The sequence below is a fragment of the Phyllobates terribilis genome, unplaced genomic scaffold (genome assembly GCF_046119375.1).
Source record: "Phyllobates terribilis strain yellow unplaced genomic scaffold, ASM4611937v1 Scaffold_1__5_contigs__length_1240528914, whole genome shotgun sequence".
Taxonomy (NCBI): domain Eukaryota; kingdom Metazoa; phylum Chordata; class Amphibia; order Anura; family Dendrobatidae; genus Phyllobates; species Phyllobates terribilis.
The window spans coordinates 26,284,819-26,304,616 of NW_027362761.1; the positions used below are offsets into that span (position 1 = coordinate 26,284,819).

At 41.4% G+C, this 19,798-nt stretch overlaps 1 protein-coding gene across 1 annotated transcript in view; it reads right to left on the bottom strand.

Annotated features, from left to right (window-relative positions):
• Positions 1-19,798, bottom strand: part of MAP1S (microtubule associated protein 1S) — a 151,745-nt gene that overhangs the window by 98,941 nt on the left and 33,006 nt on the right. The window contains exon 2 of the mRNA XM_073660442.1: positions 15,451-15,552. Coding sequence (XP_073516543.1) covers positions 15,451-15,552 — 102 coding nt within the window. The remainder of the gene's footprint in view (positions 1-15,450; positions 15,553-19,798) is intronic.

Sequence of the window (19,798 nt, forward strand, 5' to 3'; positions counted from 1 at the left end):
AGTATATTAATATTTTAAGTTATATTTTTTAACTTTCATTCTTTGAACATATTCTTCATGATTGCACACTCTGTGGCGTGATAGCAAAGACACTATAATCTAACACAAAAATCATTACTTTCATATGTTCAAACCCCATCACCACATTTATTTTTTTGCAAACATACAGTAGTGTTCAAAATAGCAGTCCAAAATAACCAACCAGATTAATTACAGTCTTTGATATAAATTATATCACCACATGTCAAACAATTTACCAGTTGGTGCAGAAGATTCTAAGAAAACCAACAGACTCAGAATTCATGATCTGCAGATTTTTGAGTCTGTGTATTTGAATACTTCATTGAAAGAGGGTGTGTTCAAAATAATAGTGTGGAGTTCAATTAGTGAGGTCAATCATTCTGTGAATCAGTTGGCCCTTATTTAAGGGTGAAGCCAGCACATGTTGTACATGCATTTCTCATTGAAAGCCTGATAAATATGGGTCGTTCGAGACATTGCTAAAAAAAAAAAGTGTACTTTGATTAAAAAAGTTGATTGGAGAGGGTAAAACTTATAAAGACATGCAGGCAAGGATAGGCTCTTCAGCTAAAATGATCTTTAAAATGGAAAGCAAAACCAGAGAGACGTGGAAGAAAACGGAAGACTACCATTCGAATGTATCGAGAATAGCCAGAATGGCAAAGGCTCATCCAATGGATCAGCTCCAAGGATGATAAAAGACAGTCTCAAGTTATCTCTGAGTACTGTGACAGTTAGACGCCTGTGTGAAGCTAATCTCTTGCAAGAAGTCCTTGCAAGTCCCACTGTTAAAAAAAAAAAAAAAAAATGTACTGAAGTGGATACAATTTGCCAAAGAACACATCAACTGGCCTAAAGAGAAATGGTGAAACAATTTGTGGACTGATGAAAGTAAAATTGCTCTTTTTGGGTCCAAGGGCCGCAGACAGTTCGTCAGATGACCCCCAAACTCTGTATTCAAGCCACAGTACACTATGAAGACAGTGAAGCAAGGTGGTGCAAGCATCATGATATGGGCATGTACTCTTACTATGGTGCCGGACCGAATTACCGCATACCAGGGATCATGGACCAGTTTGCATATATTAAGATACCTGATGAGGTCATGTTGCCTTACGCTTAAGAGGATATGCCCTTGAAATGGGTGTTTCAACAAGACAACGACCCTAAACACACCAGTAAACAAGCAAAATCTTGGTTCCAGTCCAACAAAATTGAGGTTATGGAGTGGCCAGCCCAATTCCCAGATCCTAATCCGACAGAACACTTATGGGGTGATATCAAAAATGCTGTCTTTGAGGCAAAGCCAACAAATGGCAAAATATTGTGGGATGTAGTCAAAGCATCCTGGGCAGTTCTAAAAAAAAAATAAATAAATAATAAAAAAAAAAAAACACTTTGGGTATACAGCTAAATATTAGATTACTGATTCACAGGAATTCTAAATCCTCAAAAAAAGTACATATTGTAAGTTTGTAACGACAAATGCAGACACTACTATTTTTTAGAACAGCCCAATGTTAATTTTTTGTTACTTTCTGTAAAGTAGTTAAATACAGTTATATGAAAAAGTTTGGGCACCCCTATTAATCTTAAGCTTAATGTTAATGTTTTATAAAAATTGGTGTTTTTGCAACAGCTATTTCAGTTTGATATATGTAATAACTGTTGGACACAGTAATGTTTCTGCCTTGAAATGAGGTTTATTGTACGAACAGAAAATGTGCAATCTGCATTCAAACAAAATTTGACAGATGCATAAGTATGGGCACCTCACCAGAAAAGTGACATTAATATTTAGTAGATCCTCCTTTTGCAAAAATAACAGCCTCTAGTCGCTTCCTGTAGCTTTTAATGAGTTCCTGGATCCTGGATGAAGGTATTTTTGACCATTCCTCTTTACAAAACAATTCCAGTTCAGTTAAGTTTGATGGTCGCCGAGCATGGACAGCCCTCTTCAAATGATCCCACAGATGTTCAATGATATTCAGGTCTGGGGACTGGGATGGCCATTCCAGAACATTGTAATTGTTCCTTTGCATGAATGCCTGAGTAGATTTGGAGCAGTGTTTTGGATCATTGCTCAGTGTTTTGGAACCTCCAAATTTTACTGTGGGTAGCAAGTGTTTTTCTTGGAATGCTGTGTTTTTTTTGCCGCCATGCATAACGCCTTTTTGTATGACCAAACAACTCAATCTTGGTTTCATCAGTCCACAGGACCTTCTTCCAAAAAGAAATTGGCTTCTCCAAATGCGCTTTTGCATACCTCAGTCGACTCTGTTTGTGGCGCACTTGCAGAAACGGCTTCTTTCGCATCACTCTCCCATACAGCTTCTCTTGTGCAAAGTGCGTTGTATAGTTGACCGATGCACAGTGACACCATCTGCAGCAAGTTGATGCTGAAGCTCTCTGGCGGTGGTCTGAGGATTGTCCTTGACTGATCTCACCATTCTTCTTCTCTGCCTTTCTGATGTTTTTCTTGGCCTGCCACTTCTGGCCTTAACAAGAACTGTCCCTGTGTTCTTCCATTTCCTTACTATGTTCCTCACAGTGGAAACTGACAGGTTAAATCGCTGAGACAGCTTTTTGTATCCTTCCCCTGAACAACTATGTTGAATAATCTTTGTTTTCAGATCATTTGACAGTTGTTTTGAGGAGCCCATGATGCCACTCTTCAGATAAGGGTGCCCATACTTCTGCACCTGTCAAATTTTGTTTGAATGCAGATTGCACATTTTCTGTTAGTACAATAAACCTCATTTCAAGGCAGAAACATTACTGTGTCCAACAGTTATTACATATATCAAACTGAAATAGCTGTTGCAAAAACACCAATTTTTATAAAACATTAAGCTTAAGATTAATAGGGGTGCCCAAACTTTTTCATATAACTGTATTATATACATTTCTCTTCATTTTTTGAATTAGAAAGTGTGCAATGTTCCCAATGCATGGAAATAAAAACTAGTATAAAGATTTTGTGCTTAATTCTAACTGTGAACACTAGTGTACATATAGAGAAAAGTCTTTTTGAACAAATGCATTATATGGATATATGCTCTAAAGGATCACCATTCTGACAAGCTTTTGTTTTTCTTTTTTAATCCCCCTTTTTTGTTTTAACCCTTGATTCCATAGTACAGACACCAAATGAACTTTGACACGTGTCCTCTTTGGCGCCATTATTTGAATTTCAACCCTTTAAAAAAGTGTGTAATCTTTTACTTGCGTGTTTTTTTTGTCCTGAGGAAGAAGTGGTTATACTTCGAAATGCATAGAAAGAAAAAAAAAAACGCAAACCTATTAATGTGTACCTGGATTTATGACTATACCTAAACAGCAGTGCGGGATCTCCACAAAAACCTCTCTTACTTATGCGTTTTTCCTGCCAGGTAGAAGCGTTTGTCATGCGTTTTTGCATGCGGGTTATCAAGCGCTTTTCCAAGTGATTTTAGCATCACTTGGAAAAGTGCTTGACAACTTGCTCACACTATATAAATCCATGCAAACGGCATGGATTTATATAGCGTGACCAAGTTAATAGTTAAAAAAAAAAAAAATGGAATAAGAATGGTGAAAAATAAAAAAATAAAGATTATACTTACCTTCCGATGGCCCCCGGTCTCCTTCTCCGATGCATCCAGTCTCCCCGGTGTCTCGTGGTGGTGTGAAGGACCTGCGATGACATCATTGAGTCATGTGACAGGTCACGCGACAGCCGACGTCAGCGGTCGCATGACCCGTCACATTACGTCATGTCAGGTTCTCACACCACCACGAGCCGCCCAACACACCGCACGCATCGCTGAGGAGGCTGGGGGCCATCGGAAGGATAAGTATAATCTTTATTTTTTATTTTAAATTATTTTTTTTTTACATGTACTATGGTACCCGGCTCTGGAGGAGAGTCTCCTCTTCACCAGACCCGGGTACCATCCGCACATTGTATCGCTTCATATCCACGTGTGCACATGTAGTCATGCAGATATCAAGCGTTTCAATGCAAGTCAATGGCGGCAATTACGCTGCGTGTCCGCAAAATTAATGGACATGTTGCGGATTTTTCCGTAATGACAATCCGCAGCGGAAATTTCCGCAGCATGTGCACAGCACATGCAGATAATCATTGGGGGCCATGGAGGCACGTATTACCAAGCGTTTTCGCTGCGGAAATTCCGCGGCAAAAACGCATAGTGGGCACGCAGCCTTAATATCGTTGTGTGAACACAACCTCATCAGGTTAGCATAATCTTTATTTTATTCCTTTGTTTAACCGCATAAGACCCTATTGCGCTTTCCTCTGCTCCCTAGATATTTCTTTTCATTGAGAGCTTGTGACAGTTATCTGTAACTTCTGGTCAGTCAGCAGCTGCGGTCACAAGATGGTGGCGTGGGAGAAGCAAAAGCTGGCAGCTGGTAGGTATATTACTCAGCAGGGAACAGACATTAGTAACACCACTCCAGTGTTTTGTTTTTATTTCACCACCGGAACGGTACTTTGAAATTCACACAAGGAATGAAAAATTATTTTTTGGGATCTGTGCCTGGTAGGCGAGTCTTGAGTTATTAAAACCAGTACTTTCGGGAATCTATATCTGCTAACATTTTGAATGCCAAGTCATGTCACCCGAGGCACATTATAAAGAAAATACCAGTAGGTGAATCAATCAAAGAGTTGTTTTCAAAAGAAAAAGCCGAAACATGCTCTAGACCGTCTAACATAGGTTACCAAAAATAGGTGCTTAATAAAAGGTCAAGAACATTGTACTTGGAGAAAAAAAAAAAAAACAGATTTATTGTCTTACAAAACAAAATTATAATTAACTTAAAATAAGGGAAACTAAAAGGGTTGGTCCACTTCTGGACTACCAAAGCTTAATCCATACAGGATATTAAAATAGTGTATAAATCACCTCCCACAGCGGTGCCATGCCACTGCTCCCAGGAAGTAATATAATTCGTCATGTGCAGGCTACAGTCAATGAGCGGCCAATCTTTTACTGCAGATCATCTAATTCATGTTTGGGCACACGGCAGGGTTCGGAAAGGAAGGAGCGCCATTTGACTTTTTGAATGTAAAATTTGCTTGAATAATTAGCGGATGCCATGTTGCGTTTGGAGAGCCCCTGATGTGCCTAAACAGTGGAAACCCCCCACAAGTGACCTCATTTTGGAAACTAGACTCCTCGGGGAACTTATCTAGATGTGTGGTGAGCACATCGAACCCCCAGGTGCTTCTCAGAAGTTTAGAACCTTAAGCCATGAAAATTTAAAAAAAAAAAAAAAAAAAAAAAAAATACAGAAGCTGAATTACCGGTCAGACTAATTCTAAGACCCTCCACGACAGCACCACCTGGAGGTTGCCTCCCCATCCTAATTATGGACAGGAAACACAAGAGGTTAAGTAGCCCCTCCCCTATACTATCCCCAGTGTTTTCAAAGGACCACATAAGATGAATGCTTCAATAATATTTTATTAACACTAAGGAGTTTTTCTCATAAATCAAGAAAGGGAGGGAATTACCAGTGTTGTTGTGGAGGGTCTTACAAACCGAATTACTGGTAAGACTAATTCTATTTTCTCCAATCCCCTCCACGACAGCACCACCTCGAGCAATACCAAAGAATGAATTTTAGGGAGGGACAACCGCCTGAAGGACTTTCCTTCCAAATGCTAGGTCTCTATTTGACATTACATCCAATCTATAATGTTTAGCAAAGGTATGGACGGATGACAATGTAACCGCCCTGCAAATCTGCTCGACGGATGCGCTAGCCTTTTCAGCCCAGGAGACAGACATAGCTCTGGTGGAATGAGCTTTCAAGGATTCTGGAGGAATTAGATCTTGATTTTTGTATGCCTCACAAAATCGCTTTTTTAATTCAATTTGCCAGTGTGTTTTTGGAGATTTTTTTCCCTTTGTTGGGGCCTCCATATTGCACAAATAGGCTCTAATCCTGTCTCCAGGACTCAGTTTGACTTAAGTAGAAGATGATAGAATCCATCAAATAGCAGGGAAGAGGAGTTCCACTCGCTGGATGTTAGAAGGACTGACAAAAAGATGGAAGGATTATAGGCTGAGACATATGGAATTCAGATGAGAATTTGGGAAGAAATGAAGGCTCCAATTGGAGGATGATTCTGTCTTCCAAAACACGAAAGTAAGGCTCTCTGATGGAAAGTGCTTGAATTTCCCCCACTCTCCTAGCTGTAGTCAGGGCTATCAACAATGCTGCTTTCCATGACAGGTTGTCTATTTGAGATTCAGATATTAGCTCGAAAGGTTGCATGGCAAGACCTTTAAGAACAGTATTAAGATCCTAAGGAGGAACATTTCTTGCTCTCGTCGGGTTCATTCGTGTTGCAGCCATCATGAATCTCCTAATCCATCTTTTTTGGGCCAAGTCCGTACCAAAATAGGAGCTTAGGGCAGAGATCTGGACCTTAAGAGTGCATGGTCTTAATCCTTTAGACAGACCGTTTTGCAAAAAAATCCAGAATCTTAGATATATTCGGCTGAAAGGGATCTAGTGTATGAGGGTCATACCACAGCTTGAAGGTCTTCCAGATCTTTCCTAAAATGGAGTTCGTGACCGGCTTCCTGCTTTTCAGCAGTGTATGGATCAACTCCTCTGAAAAGCCTCTGGCTTTCAGGATGGTGGCTTCAGAAGCCAGGCTGCTAAGGAGAGATTCTGAGGGGTCGGATGGTAGATCGGACCCTGATGCAAAAGATAGTGCATCTGAGGAAGAATCAACGGATCTGCCACCTTCAAACTGTTCAATATTCCGAAACATGCCCTTTTGGGCCACATCGGGGATATGAGGATTGTTTTTACCCTTTCGGCCCTGATTTTTTGTAAAGACCTTGGTAACAATGGAATTGGGGGAAATGCATTCCAAGGATGAGCAATCGCATCTATCCCCGCTGCCGGATCCTTGAGGTCCAGGGAGAAAAAGGTTTTTACCTTCGCGTTCTCGTGGTTTGTGAACAGATCCACTTCTGGATTTCCCCATTTCTGTACAACCATGTGGAATATCTTCCAGTTCTTCCCCCGGATGAATGTCCCTTCTGCTTAATAAATCTGCCTGATAATTGTCGGAGCCCTTCAGGTGCAGAGCCGACAGGGATAGGATCTGAAGCTCTGCCCAGTGAAAGATCCTTGCTGAGATTAACTGCAGGTTTCTGTTCCTTGTGCTTCCCTGATATCTCAGGTGGGCTACCGGTCATATCGTCCAAGTATATTCTGACATGCGACCCCTGGAGTAGGGACTCGGCTGCCAAAAGGGTCTCTTCCACTGCTTTCAATTCTCTTAAGTTCGAGGACTGATCCGCAATTTCTTGCGACCAAATTCCCTGAAAGGCCACCTGGGAGACTACGGCTCCCCATCCCCTCTTGCTGGCGTCTGTCTTGACTGACACAAACGGATGCTGAAACCATACTGTCTGTTAATATTAGCCACCACTGTGGAAGGAAACTTGCAATCTTGCCTCCTACCTTCCTGGCGTCATTGTCTGTCTTGTCTTGAGTTTTGAAAAATATTCTTCCCTCTTCCACCTTTGGGGTAAGACCAGCAACCGGATTTTCCTTTGACGCTATAGTGAAACGATTGCTGTTGTGGAGGTAGAAGAAATGGCCTCTTCCTAAAGTTTTTTGGAACTTTTGGCTCTGGTAAAGATTTTTTCTTGTCCAAAGCTTTTTCTAATAGCTCATCCAAGGCCGAACCAAACATATATTCTCCTTTAAACGGGATGGAACAAAGCTTTGATTTTGACACATTATCTCCGCTCCACATCTTCAGCCATAAAGCCCTTCTCGTGGAATTGGATAGTACTAACGATCTTGCTGCAATTCTAACAGACTCTGCAGAGGCATCCGCTAAGAATCCTGTGGCTTTCTGCAGTAGGGGAAAGAGATGCAAGAAGGTCCTGCCTAGGAGTACCTTTCCAGAGATGATCCTCTAATTGCTGTAACCAAAGGAACATGGATTGTGCTACACAAGTTGAGGCGATATTTGTCCTGAGGGAAGCCGCAGATGTTTCTCATGTGTTCCTCAACAGGCTGTCCATCTTCTTCTCCATTGGATCTTTTAGTTGGGAGGAATCTTCAAATGTAAGGGTCATCTTTTTCGCCACTCTCGCAACTTGAACATCTACTTTTAGAATCTCTGACCATGCTTTAGTCATACTCTCATCTAGCGGGAATCTCTCTTTCATTTCACCAGCAATGTTTAACCTTTATTCCGGAAACTCCCATTAATCCATGATGAGACTACGGATATTGCCGTGCACCGGGGACACTAGCTTTTTCTTCGACTTCAAGCCCCCAAACATCTCATCCTGGATTGTACGGGTTTTCTTCTCTTCTACCACCTGCATAGTGTCCCTCACTTGCAATAACAACTCTTCCATATTTTCTGATGAAAAATAGTACTTTTTGTCCTCCTCACTTCCCTGATCTGCACTCAGGTCACCCTCTTCAAGCTCTTCCATAGAAATATTTTCCTCTGAGTCTGAAGTATCCCTGACTGGATACTTCCTCTTTTTAGCCAGGGGAGGACCCTCAGCCCTCGCTTGCTGGAAGGCCTGTGAGAAGGAAGCTAGTGAGGACTGTATTTCCTGCCGGACCATTCCCCTAACTTCTTCCATAAAGGACAGCTGTTCCTCTTTCACAATATTCTCCGTACATCTCTGGCACAGGGGTTTCTTATGGCCTGAGGTAACCTTTTCTACAAATGGCACATTTGCGTATTGTAGTACTTTCACCCACTTTCGGTGCAGGATCCTTGTCTCCCTAAAATTAGAAGGGAAGATGTATTTAAACTTTTCGGATCCTGCTCAAGAGAGTGGGGAATAACCTATCCCAGGAGTAATTCTGGGGCTGGGTTGGCGCTGGGCTCTGCAGATGCAGGCTTTGAGACAACACCTTCCATAGATAGACATTTTCTGTCCTACCTTATCGGTGTCTTCTCATCTGGGCCTCTTATAGAAGGAACCGAGATCCAGCACCGACTCCCACCAATCAGGTGAAAGTTTTCCTCCATTTTAGGGAAAAACCGCTGTTTCAAATTTACCGCCATGGCCCCATGCGTTCCACTGTGGAACGTAAAAGGGAAGTGATGTTGCTGGCCAAACACCGTTAACGCCCGGTGCGTCCTGCATGCGCGCCGGACGCTGCCATGGGAGGACGGAGGACAATCCACAGGCTGGGGAGCTAAAGGAGGCCCCCAGCCCACCACCCACTCAGCTTTACCCGAAGGCGCATGAGAGTGGGGAGGTCCCGCTCCGGAGGGGAGGAAGGCCAGAGGCGCTCGATCCCTGCAGCCCAGCTCAGGTATGTTATTAGGGCATTGCTCCCATGGGTTGTAGTGAATATTCATGCACTTTAATAGGGGGCACACAGAACGCCGGCCGCTGCAGTGTGAGCGCTATTAGGGAGAATGAATGGTCACTGCTCCCCACGCACACACAGTCTCGGGCGTGGGGAGCAGTGACTCTTCCGGCACAGCATCTCATACTGCAAGATCAGTGCTGGCAGTAGAGCAGGACATAGCGCTGGAACACAGGGAAGAAAGGTGAGTAGAAGTGTTTATTTTTTTGTGTGTCGCATGGGATGAAGGGGTGCCATGCACACCAGGACGGGGGATGAGGGTCACGTATAAAAGGAAGGAGATGCCATATATACCAGGATGGGGGATATTAACAGAATTGGGGGACATTACCCCTATACCAGTGTCAGCAGCAGACACCGTCCCCCATAACAGTGCATCATGGCCACATTTTTTGCTTACTTTTTTTTTTCTATTTTCCTCCTCTAAAACCTAGGTGCGTCTTATAGCCCGAAAAATACAGTACATTATTTTTTTGAAGTGACCCCATTTTACAAACTACACCTCAACGAATTAATCTAGGGGTGCATTGATCATATTGACACCACGGGTGTGTCACAGAAATTTATAACGTTAGTCAGTGAAGAAAAAATAAAATTTTTACCACCAAAATTTTGTTTTAGCCCCACATTTAACATTTTTCACACAAGTGGGTAAAAATGGCACCATAAATTTTTCCCACAATTTCTGCTGAGCGTGGCAATACCCCATAAGTGGTTGTATAGTACGGCTTAGCCACACGGCGAGACTTGGGAGGGACGGAGCGCTATTTGACTCCTGGAGGGCAGATTTTCCTGGAATAGTTTTCAGACTCCATATACAGAGCCCCTAAAGGCTAGAAGAGTAGAATCCCCCTTCAATTGACCCCATTTTGGAAATTATACCCCTTTGGGAATTTATCTACAGGTGTTGCGGAGTGAAAATTTCAAACTGCCGTCGTAGTGACCAGTACATTATGCCCAGCTCGTGCTTCTGGAGACATGCACCCGTAAATTAGGTGGGCTCTGATCGATACAGGAATGCCAAACATGAGGACGCTATATGTGTTTTCGGCACACACTGGGGCTCTGAAAGGAGGGGCGGCATTTGCTTTATTTCTTTTGGAGGGTGAGGAGCCATTTCACTTTTCCACAGCCTTTATGCTACCAGTACCGTAAAGTGGAAACCCCCTATATTTTCGACAACAGATGACGGACGTGAATGGAGTTGAAGCTTTTGTTAGGAACATTTTACATAACATTTTGAATCGCGTTAATCCTGCGCTCTACGCTGAGCACTTATATCGGGGTTTCCAGCGACGTGATTCAGATGAAACCCCCGAGTGATCCATTCACTATAATGAGGCAGCAGAGTTACTCTGGACTGTGGCCGACAGCACTTTTATGCACGCCTAAAATGATGGACACCACTTGATCATAGGTGGCCAGACTGTGTCCACAGTGCCTCATTATAGGGAATCTTCCACCAGTGGGGTTAAGTCTGAACATATTTCAGAGATTTACATGGAAATCCCGGTGTAAGAACTCAGAACAGAGCGCAAAGTAAATATACCGAGCCTTACTGCGATCTTTGGGAGATAGAATGAACAAAGAAAACAGCAGGTGAAGAATTGTTTTTATTTTTACGCCGTTCCTCGTGTGGTAGAAGTAATTGGACGACTTTTCTAGATTCATATCGGGTTTTTATGTTTGACAGCTGTCACACAGTAAAAGACGCTTTTCTTTTTTTTTGCAAACCATCGCCATATTTTGATAGCTATCATTTTTTCCATATGTCGGCCGACAATCACGTAAGGGCTTGTTTTTTGCAAGACGAGTTGACGTTTTTATTGGCACAATTTTTGGGCATGTGACATTTTTTGATCGCTTTCTATTCCAATTATTAGGAGGCAGAACAAAATAAACAGCAATTCAGGAATTGTTTTTTTGGGTTTTCCTTTATGCCGTTCCGCATGTGGTAAAATTGATCATGTAGCTTTATTCTTCGGGTCAGTACAATTACAGCGATACTGCATTTATAAAGTTTTTTTTTTTTATGTTTTGGCGCTTTTACACAAAAAATTATTTTCGCATCGCTTTATTCTGAGAGCTATAACACTTATTTTTCGGCTGATAAGCCGCCATACAGCTCGTTTTTTTGCTGGACAAGATGACGTTTTCAGCAGTACAATTTTTACTTATATTCGTCGTTTTGATTGCGTTTTATTCGACTTTTTGTTCGGCGGTATGATAAAGCATCGTTTTTGCCTCGTTTTTTATTTCTTTTGTTTTTATATGGCGTTCACTAAAGGGGTTAACTAGTGGGACAGTTTTATAGGTCGGGTCTTTCCGGACGTGGCGATAATAAAAGTGTACTTTTTTTTATATTATAATAAATATACACACACACACACACACACACACACACACACCCCTTCTCATTTAAAGATTTTTCTGTATTTTCTTGACTATGAAAATTGTACATTCACACTGAAGACATCAAAACTATGAATTAACACATGTGGAATTATATACTTAACAAAAAAGTGTGAAACAACTGAAAATATGTCTTATATTCTAGGTTCTTCAAAGTAGCCACCTTTTGCTTTGATGACTGCTTTGTACACTCTTGGCATTCTCTTGATGAGCTTCAATAGGTAGTCACCGGAAATGGTCTTCCAACAATCTTGAAGGAGTTCCCAGAGATGCTTAGCACTTGTTGGCCCTTTTGCCTTCATTCTGCGATCCAGCTCACCCCAAACCACCTCGATTGGGTTCAGGTCTGGTGACTGTGGAGGCCAGGTCATCTGGCGTAGCACCCCTTCACTCTCCTTCTTGGTCAAATAGCCATTACACAGCCTGGAGGTGTGTTTGGGGTCATTGTCCTGTTGAAAAATAAATGATAGTCCAACTAAACGCAAATCGGATGGAATAGCATGCCGCTGCAAGATGCTGTGGTAGCCATGCTGGTTCAGTATGCCTTCAATTTTGAATAAATCCCCAATAGTGTCACCAGAAAAGCACCCCCACACCATCACACCTCCTCCTCCATGCTTCACGGTGGGAACCAGGCATGTAGAGTCCATCCGTTCACCTTTTCTGCGTCGCACAAAGACACGGTGGTTGGAACCAAAGATCTCAAATTTGGACTCATCAGACCAAAGCACAGATTTCCACTGGTCTAATGTCCATTCCTTGTGTTCTTTAGCCCAAACAAAGTCTCTTCTGCTTGTCGCCTGTCCTTAGCAGTGGTTTCCTAGCAGCTATTTTACCATGAAGGCCTGCTGCACAGTCTCCTCTTAACAGTTGTTGTAGAGATGTGTCTGCTGCTAGAACTCTGTGTGGCATTGACCTGGTCTCTAATCTGACCTGCTGTTAACCTGCGATTTCTGAGGCTGGTGACTCGAATAAACTTCTCCTCAGAAGCAGAGGTGACTCTTGGTCTTCCTTTCTTGGGGCGGTCCTCATGTGAGCCAGTTTCTTTGTAGCGCTTGATGGCTTTTGCAACTGCACTTGGGGACACATTCAAAGTTTGCCCAATTTTTCGGACTGACTGACCTTCATTTCTTAAAGTAATGATGGCCACTCGTTTTTCTTTACTTAGAATTTGTATTATGGAAAGAAAAAAGCAGCTAACAGTCTATTCAGTAGGACTATCAGCTGTGTATCCACCTGACTTCTGCACAAGGCAACTGATGGTCCCAACCCCATTTATAAGGCAAGAAATCCCACTTATTAAACCTGACAGGGCACACCTGTGAAGTGAAAACCATTTCCGGTGACTACCTCATGAAGCTCATCAAGAGAATGCCAAGAGTGTGCAAAGCAGTCATCAAAGCAAAAGGTGGCTACTTTGAAGAACCTAGAATATAAGACATATTTTCAGTTGTTTCACACTTTTTTGTTAAGTATATAATTCCACATGTGTTAATTCATAGTTTTGATGCCTTCAGTGTGAATGTACAATTTGCATAGTCATGAAAATACAGAAAAATCTTTAAATGAGAAGGTGTGTCCAAACTTTGTCTGTACTGTATTTTTTTGCAGGCCGATTGCTTGTATAGCATAGGGATGCAGGAGCATCCCTATGCTATACAGGCTGTCAGTGCTGCACTGCAAGCAAGCATGTTGGATCATGCACTGCGCATGATCTAACAAACTTGCTTGTGTCTAGTCACCCGGATGTCGTCATGACGACAATCGGGTCACCATGGTAACAATCCAAGGTAAGAGGGACTTTCTTTCCTCTGCCTGCTCCCAAAATGCTGCGATCACAGCATTTCGGGGGTTAATGTGCCGGGAGTGATGCGGAACCGCTCTTGGCACCAAGTGCAGGGTATCAGCTGTCAAAATCAGATGACCTGTCGGCGATCGTTCACACACAGCCCCAGAGCACGCTAAAAATCGCTGGGGCGTATCCATACATACCTGGTCAGTAAGTACCAGGGCACATGAACGACGTATAGATAACTTACATCCCATATCAGAAAGGGGTTAACTTACATGACATGAATATAATAAGAAAGATGCTGTGTGTAACAGTGTTAAGAACATATAACAGTTGAGTAGCTAATTGTGTGCGAGTACTTATAACCAAAAATTGCTTATTTTTTAATTTTAATAAAAAAGTAGTAGTAAAAAAAAAAAAAAACTAACTTCTAAATATAAAAGTCATTAGAAAAATTAGTGAGAAAAGGGCTTTTATTAATGAGGGGAAAATACACAAATGTTAATGCCAATTCAACAGTAAAAAGTCGCCATCATTTCCTGACATACATAGCGCTGCTATGTCACTTCACAGCACGGAAGGGATGTAGCTGTTCTCGCTGCTCAGAACAGATACCATAATCAGTACTGTAGAGTATGTGCAGCTCCAGATGACACAGCTGCTTTATTAGAAGACTTTTCCCGGCCTGTCTGCAGCTTCACTATCTACCATAGTCACACTGGTCTGTGCTCTAATCAGAAAGAAAACGCTCCAATCACAGCAAAGACCAGTGTGATAGTGATAGACAAAGATGCTGCTGACCGGCAGCAATAGCTGCAATATACTTATCACTGCTGGAGTGGCGGTGACAATGCTAGATGGTGAAGCTGCAGAAAGGCAGGAAAAAATCTAATAAAGCAGCAGTGTGTCCCTGGGAGCTGCGCTCTGCCAGTCTCTCTGCCTGCGCATTAGAAGCATGCGTGGTGCAGAGTAAGAAGCTGTGCCATCCAAAGATAGCAAAACTCATCCATTAAAATATAGGTACAAAACAAACAAAAGGTTTATAGGTTGATACTTTCAAAACAGCCAGTATCCATCTAAGATGAGTAAACACACAAATAATTATATTTTTCATGTTTTAATAAAACTAGATTTTTGGTGACAGAACCTCTTAATGAATTAGACACATCGCATTCCTAGTGAGCCCTTCATTAAGAATGGTGTATGAAACACCAGTCTTAATGAATCACCCCCAAAATTTACAAGGTTTTGGAGATTCAGTGTAAACGAGGTGAGAAAATGAACACTTAGGTCTTTCATCCTAAGCTGTAAAAACATTAAAGGGGTTGGCCACTACTCTGAAAACTCCTATGTCCCCCCCCCCACCCCAAATAAAATAGCACCTCCATTAATCCATTGAGGGCGCCTTTCCAGCGGCGTCTGCGCTGGCTCTCCCTGGAATCCCAGCGACCAATCAACGGACGCTTCACGGTCTCCTCCTTTGCATGTAACGGACATCCAGAGGACAAAGAACAGCAGCTGTTCTCTCGCTTCCTCCGGATGTCTGATTTGTCTGAAGGGGAGAGTGAAGCCAGCACCGACTGTCCACAAGAACCACGTGACATGCCACTGGAGCCTCAAGATAGCCCATGACAACATCGCTGACACCAGAGGCAAATATAGGTCATTCTGTTATTTGGGAGAGGGTGACGACATAGCGATGGAAAAGGAGTTGTCTGAGTAGTGTACAACCCCTTGAAAACCTGTGTGTATTGAAGGCCCGCAAAAAGTTTCACAAGTTCTATTTTTAATGCTTTTCGAATAGGGCAGGAAGCAGTCCCTTGAGACAACTGTACCTTTAATCTCTGGGGAGAAAGTGGCTGAATGACGAGAGACAAATAATTTTAGCTGATCGTCCAAGTTACAGATCGATGGGTCCACTTCCCAGGAACAGAAACCTAAGAAGAAAAAAAAAAAAGATTTATTATAAAAATTGAAGTTCAAAAAGCAAAACCACAATAAGAAGAATTAAAATTCCCCCAAAAGTCAAGAAAAAAAAGTTCAAATGATCCATGTGCTCACTCATGTAGCCTCAATCCCCTGATGACGCCAGTATATCTGGTGAAACATGTTGGGGAGGCTTTAGGGTGCTTTTAAAGGTGTAAGTCAGCAATGTATGAAAACTATATAGGATAAGTGTAGTCTGTGGCCGCACCTCAAGTATATCCTGATACTCTTATATGAGTGATGCTATTCGGACAGAATATGAAACAGTGATAGGTAGGAGACCAATACAAGGAGAGATAGAATAGATATCTGTCCCTTTGCACTGCTGACTGCATGCTGGTTTTAATATGTTCCTCTAATAATTTAATAGTAATTAATAAAAGTTACATTTTAGGAGTCCTTAGTCTAGGGTTTATTTGCCTATGGCAATTTGTAATTGTTATATAGTTACCCTACCCTGACTGCATGAACAGCATTGCTTAGAGCACTTGGATAGTACCGGGCAGCCCGCCTAATCTAATAGTATTGGCATAACTAATAGGCTGTAAGCCGGATACTGCGCACTACCCTAGTGTGAACAGCACCCTATACAAGCCTTTGTGTGCGCAATTCAAATACTAAGCAGTCACCCCCTCCATGAAATGGTAGGTTGTGAGTGGTTGTCTCATCAGTATTTTGCACCTGTGTAGCCGCCATCTTTATATGGGTTTGCTGTACCCTGGTAGTGCATTTAGGTCGGAAGATCTGAGCAGGTAAATACTGCTGATAATTTTGCTGTGTTTTTTTTTTTCACAAATTGAAGTTCACCATGCAGTGAAAATGATCTATTCTTCAAAGCCCACTAGTAGTATTGACTATAAAGAGCATGGAAGAGTTATGAAAACTAGTACAAGGGAAAGCTGTAGCCGCTACCCTTAGATACTAAACAGGGTGCTCAACCAATACCGCCAACAGAACATGTAAAGTAAGCAGAATAAAATCATTTAGCACCATTAATTCCACAGCGCTTTACAGACATTATCATCGCTGTCCACATTGGGGCTGACGAGCTACATTCCCTATCAATATGTCTTTGGAGTGTGGGAGGAAACCAGAGAACCCGGAGGAAACCCACACAAACACGGGGAGAACATACAAACTCCTTGCAGATGTTGTCTTTTTCTTGCTTTAGTAGTGAAAAAAATATATAATAATAATAATCACAAGTTTGCAAAAAAACAATTTTTTTTTATTCTATTGCTTTTTTTCGAGCTCCGTAACGCTTTTTTTCGTTGTTAGAGCTCTGTAAGGACTTATTTTTTGTGGGGCAAGACGACACTTATTGATACTATTTTGAGATAGAAGCAATAAAAATGTTATAGCTAACAGCAATTCTTGTAGTAATTTTTGGGTTAGTCTCCATTTCCTGTGGCCCGTAATGTTTTTATTTTTTGGTCAATTGAGCTGTGTGATTGCTTATTTTTTTTCAAAGCGAGAGTTTTTAGTGATACCATTTTGGAATAGATGTGACTCTGATCACTTGTTACAGTATTTTTGTGGTATTGCAGAGAGCAAAAAAATTTTATTTTGGTGCTCTTTTTTTTCCAGTTTGTGGTGTTTACAGATTGGGTTCATTATTTTTATAATTTGATAGTTAGGACTTTTCTGAACGCGGCAATACCAAATACATGTATCTTTATTTTTAAATGGGTGAAAAGTGAGGGGAAATTATGCGTTTTTACTCGCTTTTCTCTGGGTTTAAAAAAAAAACAAAACTTTTTTTTTCTACTTTTCACTGTTTTTAATAGTCATAGTTTAACAGCGATTATTAGAGGCAGGTCCCGGCTGTAACACACAGCCATCGCCTGCAGGGTATTGGGTGGGTTTATAACCCCTTCACGACATGCTCCATACATATACGGCACAAATTGGAAACAGGTTAAGAGAAACTAGTGTCAGGCCACAGCCAAAAGAAAAAAAAAAAAAAAAAAAAAAAAAGGTATAAAAAACTCTTTGAACATACATTGATAATGTGCACACAGTGATATGAGCAAGGTTACCATGAAATGTGATGTAACAGTTATTGTGGTCCAGGTAAGTTTATACACGTCACACAATAAGCAATACAACGCATGTCTACAGGTCTGGAGAACCGATCACATACACATCACAGACTTGCAATAACTCCCAACATGAAGAGAAAGAAAAAATACAAAGATGTCGTCACCAGATTAGTAAAAAAGTAGCTGGACAAGCCCAAGGCTGTGTTCATTGACAGTCTGAAAAATCATCCAAATTTTATCCCAAAAAAATCAAGATGATTTTCATCTGTATTCTCATCCATGTAGCATACATATTTATACAGTAACAGTTTAATGTACATGATCAAATATAGTTTCCTACGTTAAAACGTTCCCAACATGGAAAAGTTCCATTTTTAATTCTTCCCCTTCTTCCAAGAGCCATAACTTCTCATTTTTCTGTCCACAGAGACACATGAGGGCTTGTTTTTTTGCGGGACGAGTTGTACTTTTCAATGACCCCATTCATTTTACCACATAGTATATCAAAAAAATTCTGACCATTATTTGGGGATTGTTTTTATGCTGTACATTGTGTGGTAAAAATGACCTGGCAATATGATTCTCCTCATTAGGCCATACCCCCACTATCAGTATTCAGTCAGTATTTTTCCTCAGGAGTGGGAGCCAAAACCAGGAGTGGGTGATAAATGCAGAATTGGTGACTTGTTTCTATTCTACCTTTTCTCTGATTGTTCCTCACCTGGTTTTGGCCCCGACTCCTGAGAAAAAATACTGACCAAATACTGATAATTTTACGATTATAGCAATACCAAAACTTGTCCAGTTTTTTTTTTATTATTATTTTAGTGGTGAAAAAAATATATTTTTTTATGTATGTATGTATGCATGTATCCCATGGATAGGGCATCAATGTGAAAGTAGTGGACAACCCCTTTAAGGGTTCCATAATATTTCATGCTAACCTTGCCCATATCAGTGTGTGCACATGACATTTTTATCCATTTTATTATCTGTATTCTTGTTCTATGTTAATAAAGTTTTTATATTGTATGGAGTGGTGTTTGCAGTCATTGTGTATGAATTGCTGGTAACATAGGGAGAGCCATACTCAACGATTAACTATTAGGCCATTTAGAAGGTTTGCACACATCAATAATGTTACATCCAATAAACAAAATGTACCCAAAATGTAAACTTTAGGGTTAGCATGACCTGTCCCAAATCACTGCAAGGAAAACCTTATTGTGGATTGCTGTTAGGACCGATTCAGCAAGACTGACGTTTGTCCCTTGATCTTGATTGCTTGTTGCAATAAAATGCACCAAATTCATTAAAAAGCATTAATTTGGAGCATCTTATAACTGTTGTGTGCCAGCATCAAAAATGCAATCCAATCAGACTAGAGTACATACATATCAACAAAAGTGAGAACATTGTCACATTTTTGTAAATGTTTTATTATATTTTTTCCTGGGACAACACTGAAGATATGACACAATGTAAAGTAGTCAGTGTACAGTTTGTATAACAGTGTAAATTTTGTGTGCATTCTAAATAACTCACATACAGCCATTAATGTGTAAACTGCTGGCAACAAAAGTGAGTACACCCCTAAGAGAAAATGGCCAAATTGTGCACAATTAGCCATTTTCCCTCCCCGGTGTCATGTGACTCATTAGTGTTACAAGGTCGCAGGTGTGAATGGGGAGCAGGTGTGGTAAATTTGGTGTTATTGCTCTCATACTGATCACTGGAAGCTCAACATGGCATCTCATGGCAAAGAACTCTCTGAGGATCTGAAAAAAATAAATAATTGTTGCTCTACATAAAGATGGCGTAGGCTATAAGACGATTTCCAACCAAGGCTGTGGAGTCGGCAAGCCAAGTCACTGACTCCACAGCACGGCCTCACTGCTGAGCGTGTACATAAAGTGCAGCACAGATTCATCTCACTACTGAGCGTGTACATAAAGTGCAGCACAGATTCATCTCACTACTGAGCGTGTACATAAAGTGCAGCACAGATTCATCTCACTGCCTCACTGCTGAGCGTGTACATAAAGTGCAGCACAGATTCATCTCACTGCCTCACTGCTGAGCGTGTACATAAAGTGCAGCACAGATTCATCTCACTGCCTCACTACTGAGCGTGTACATAAACTGCAGCACAGAT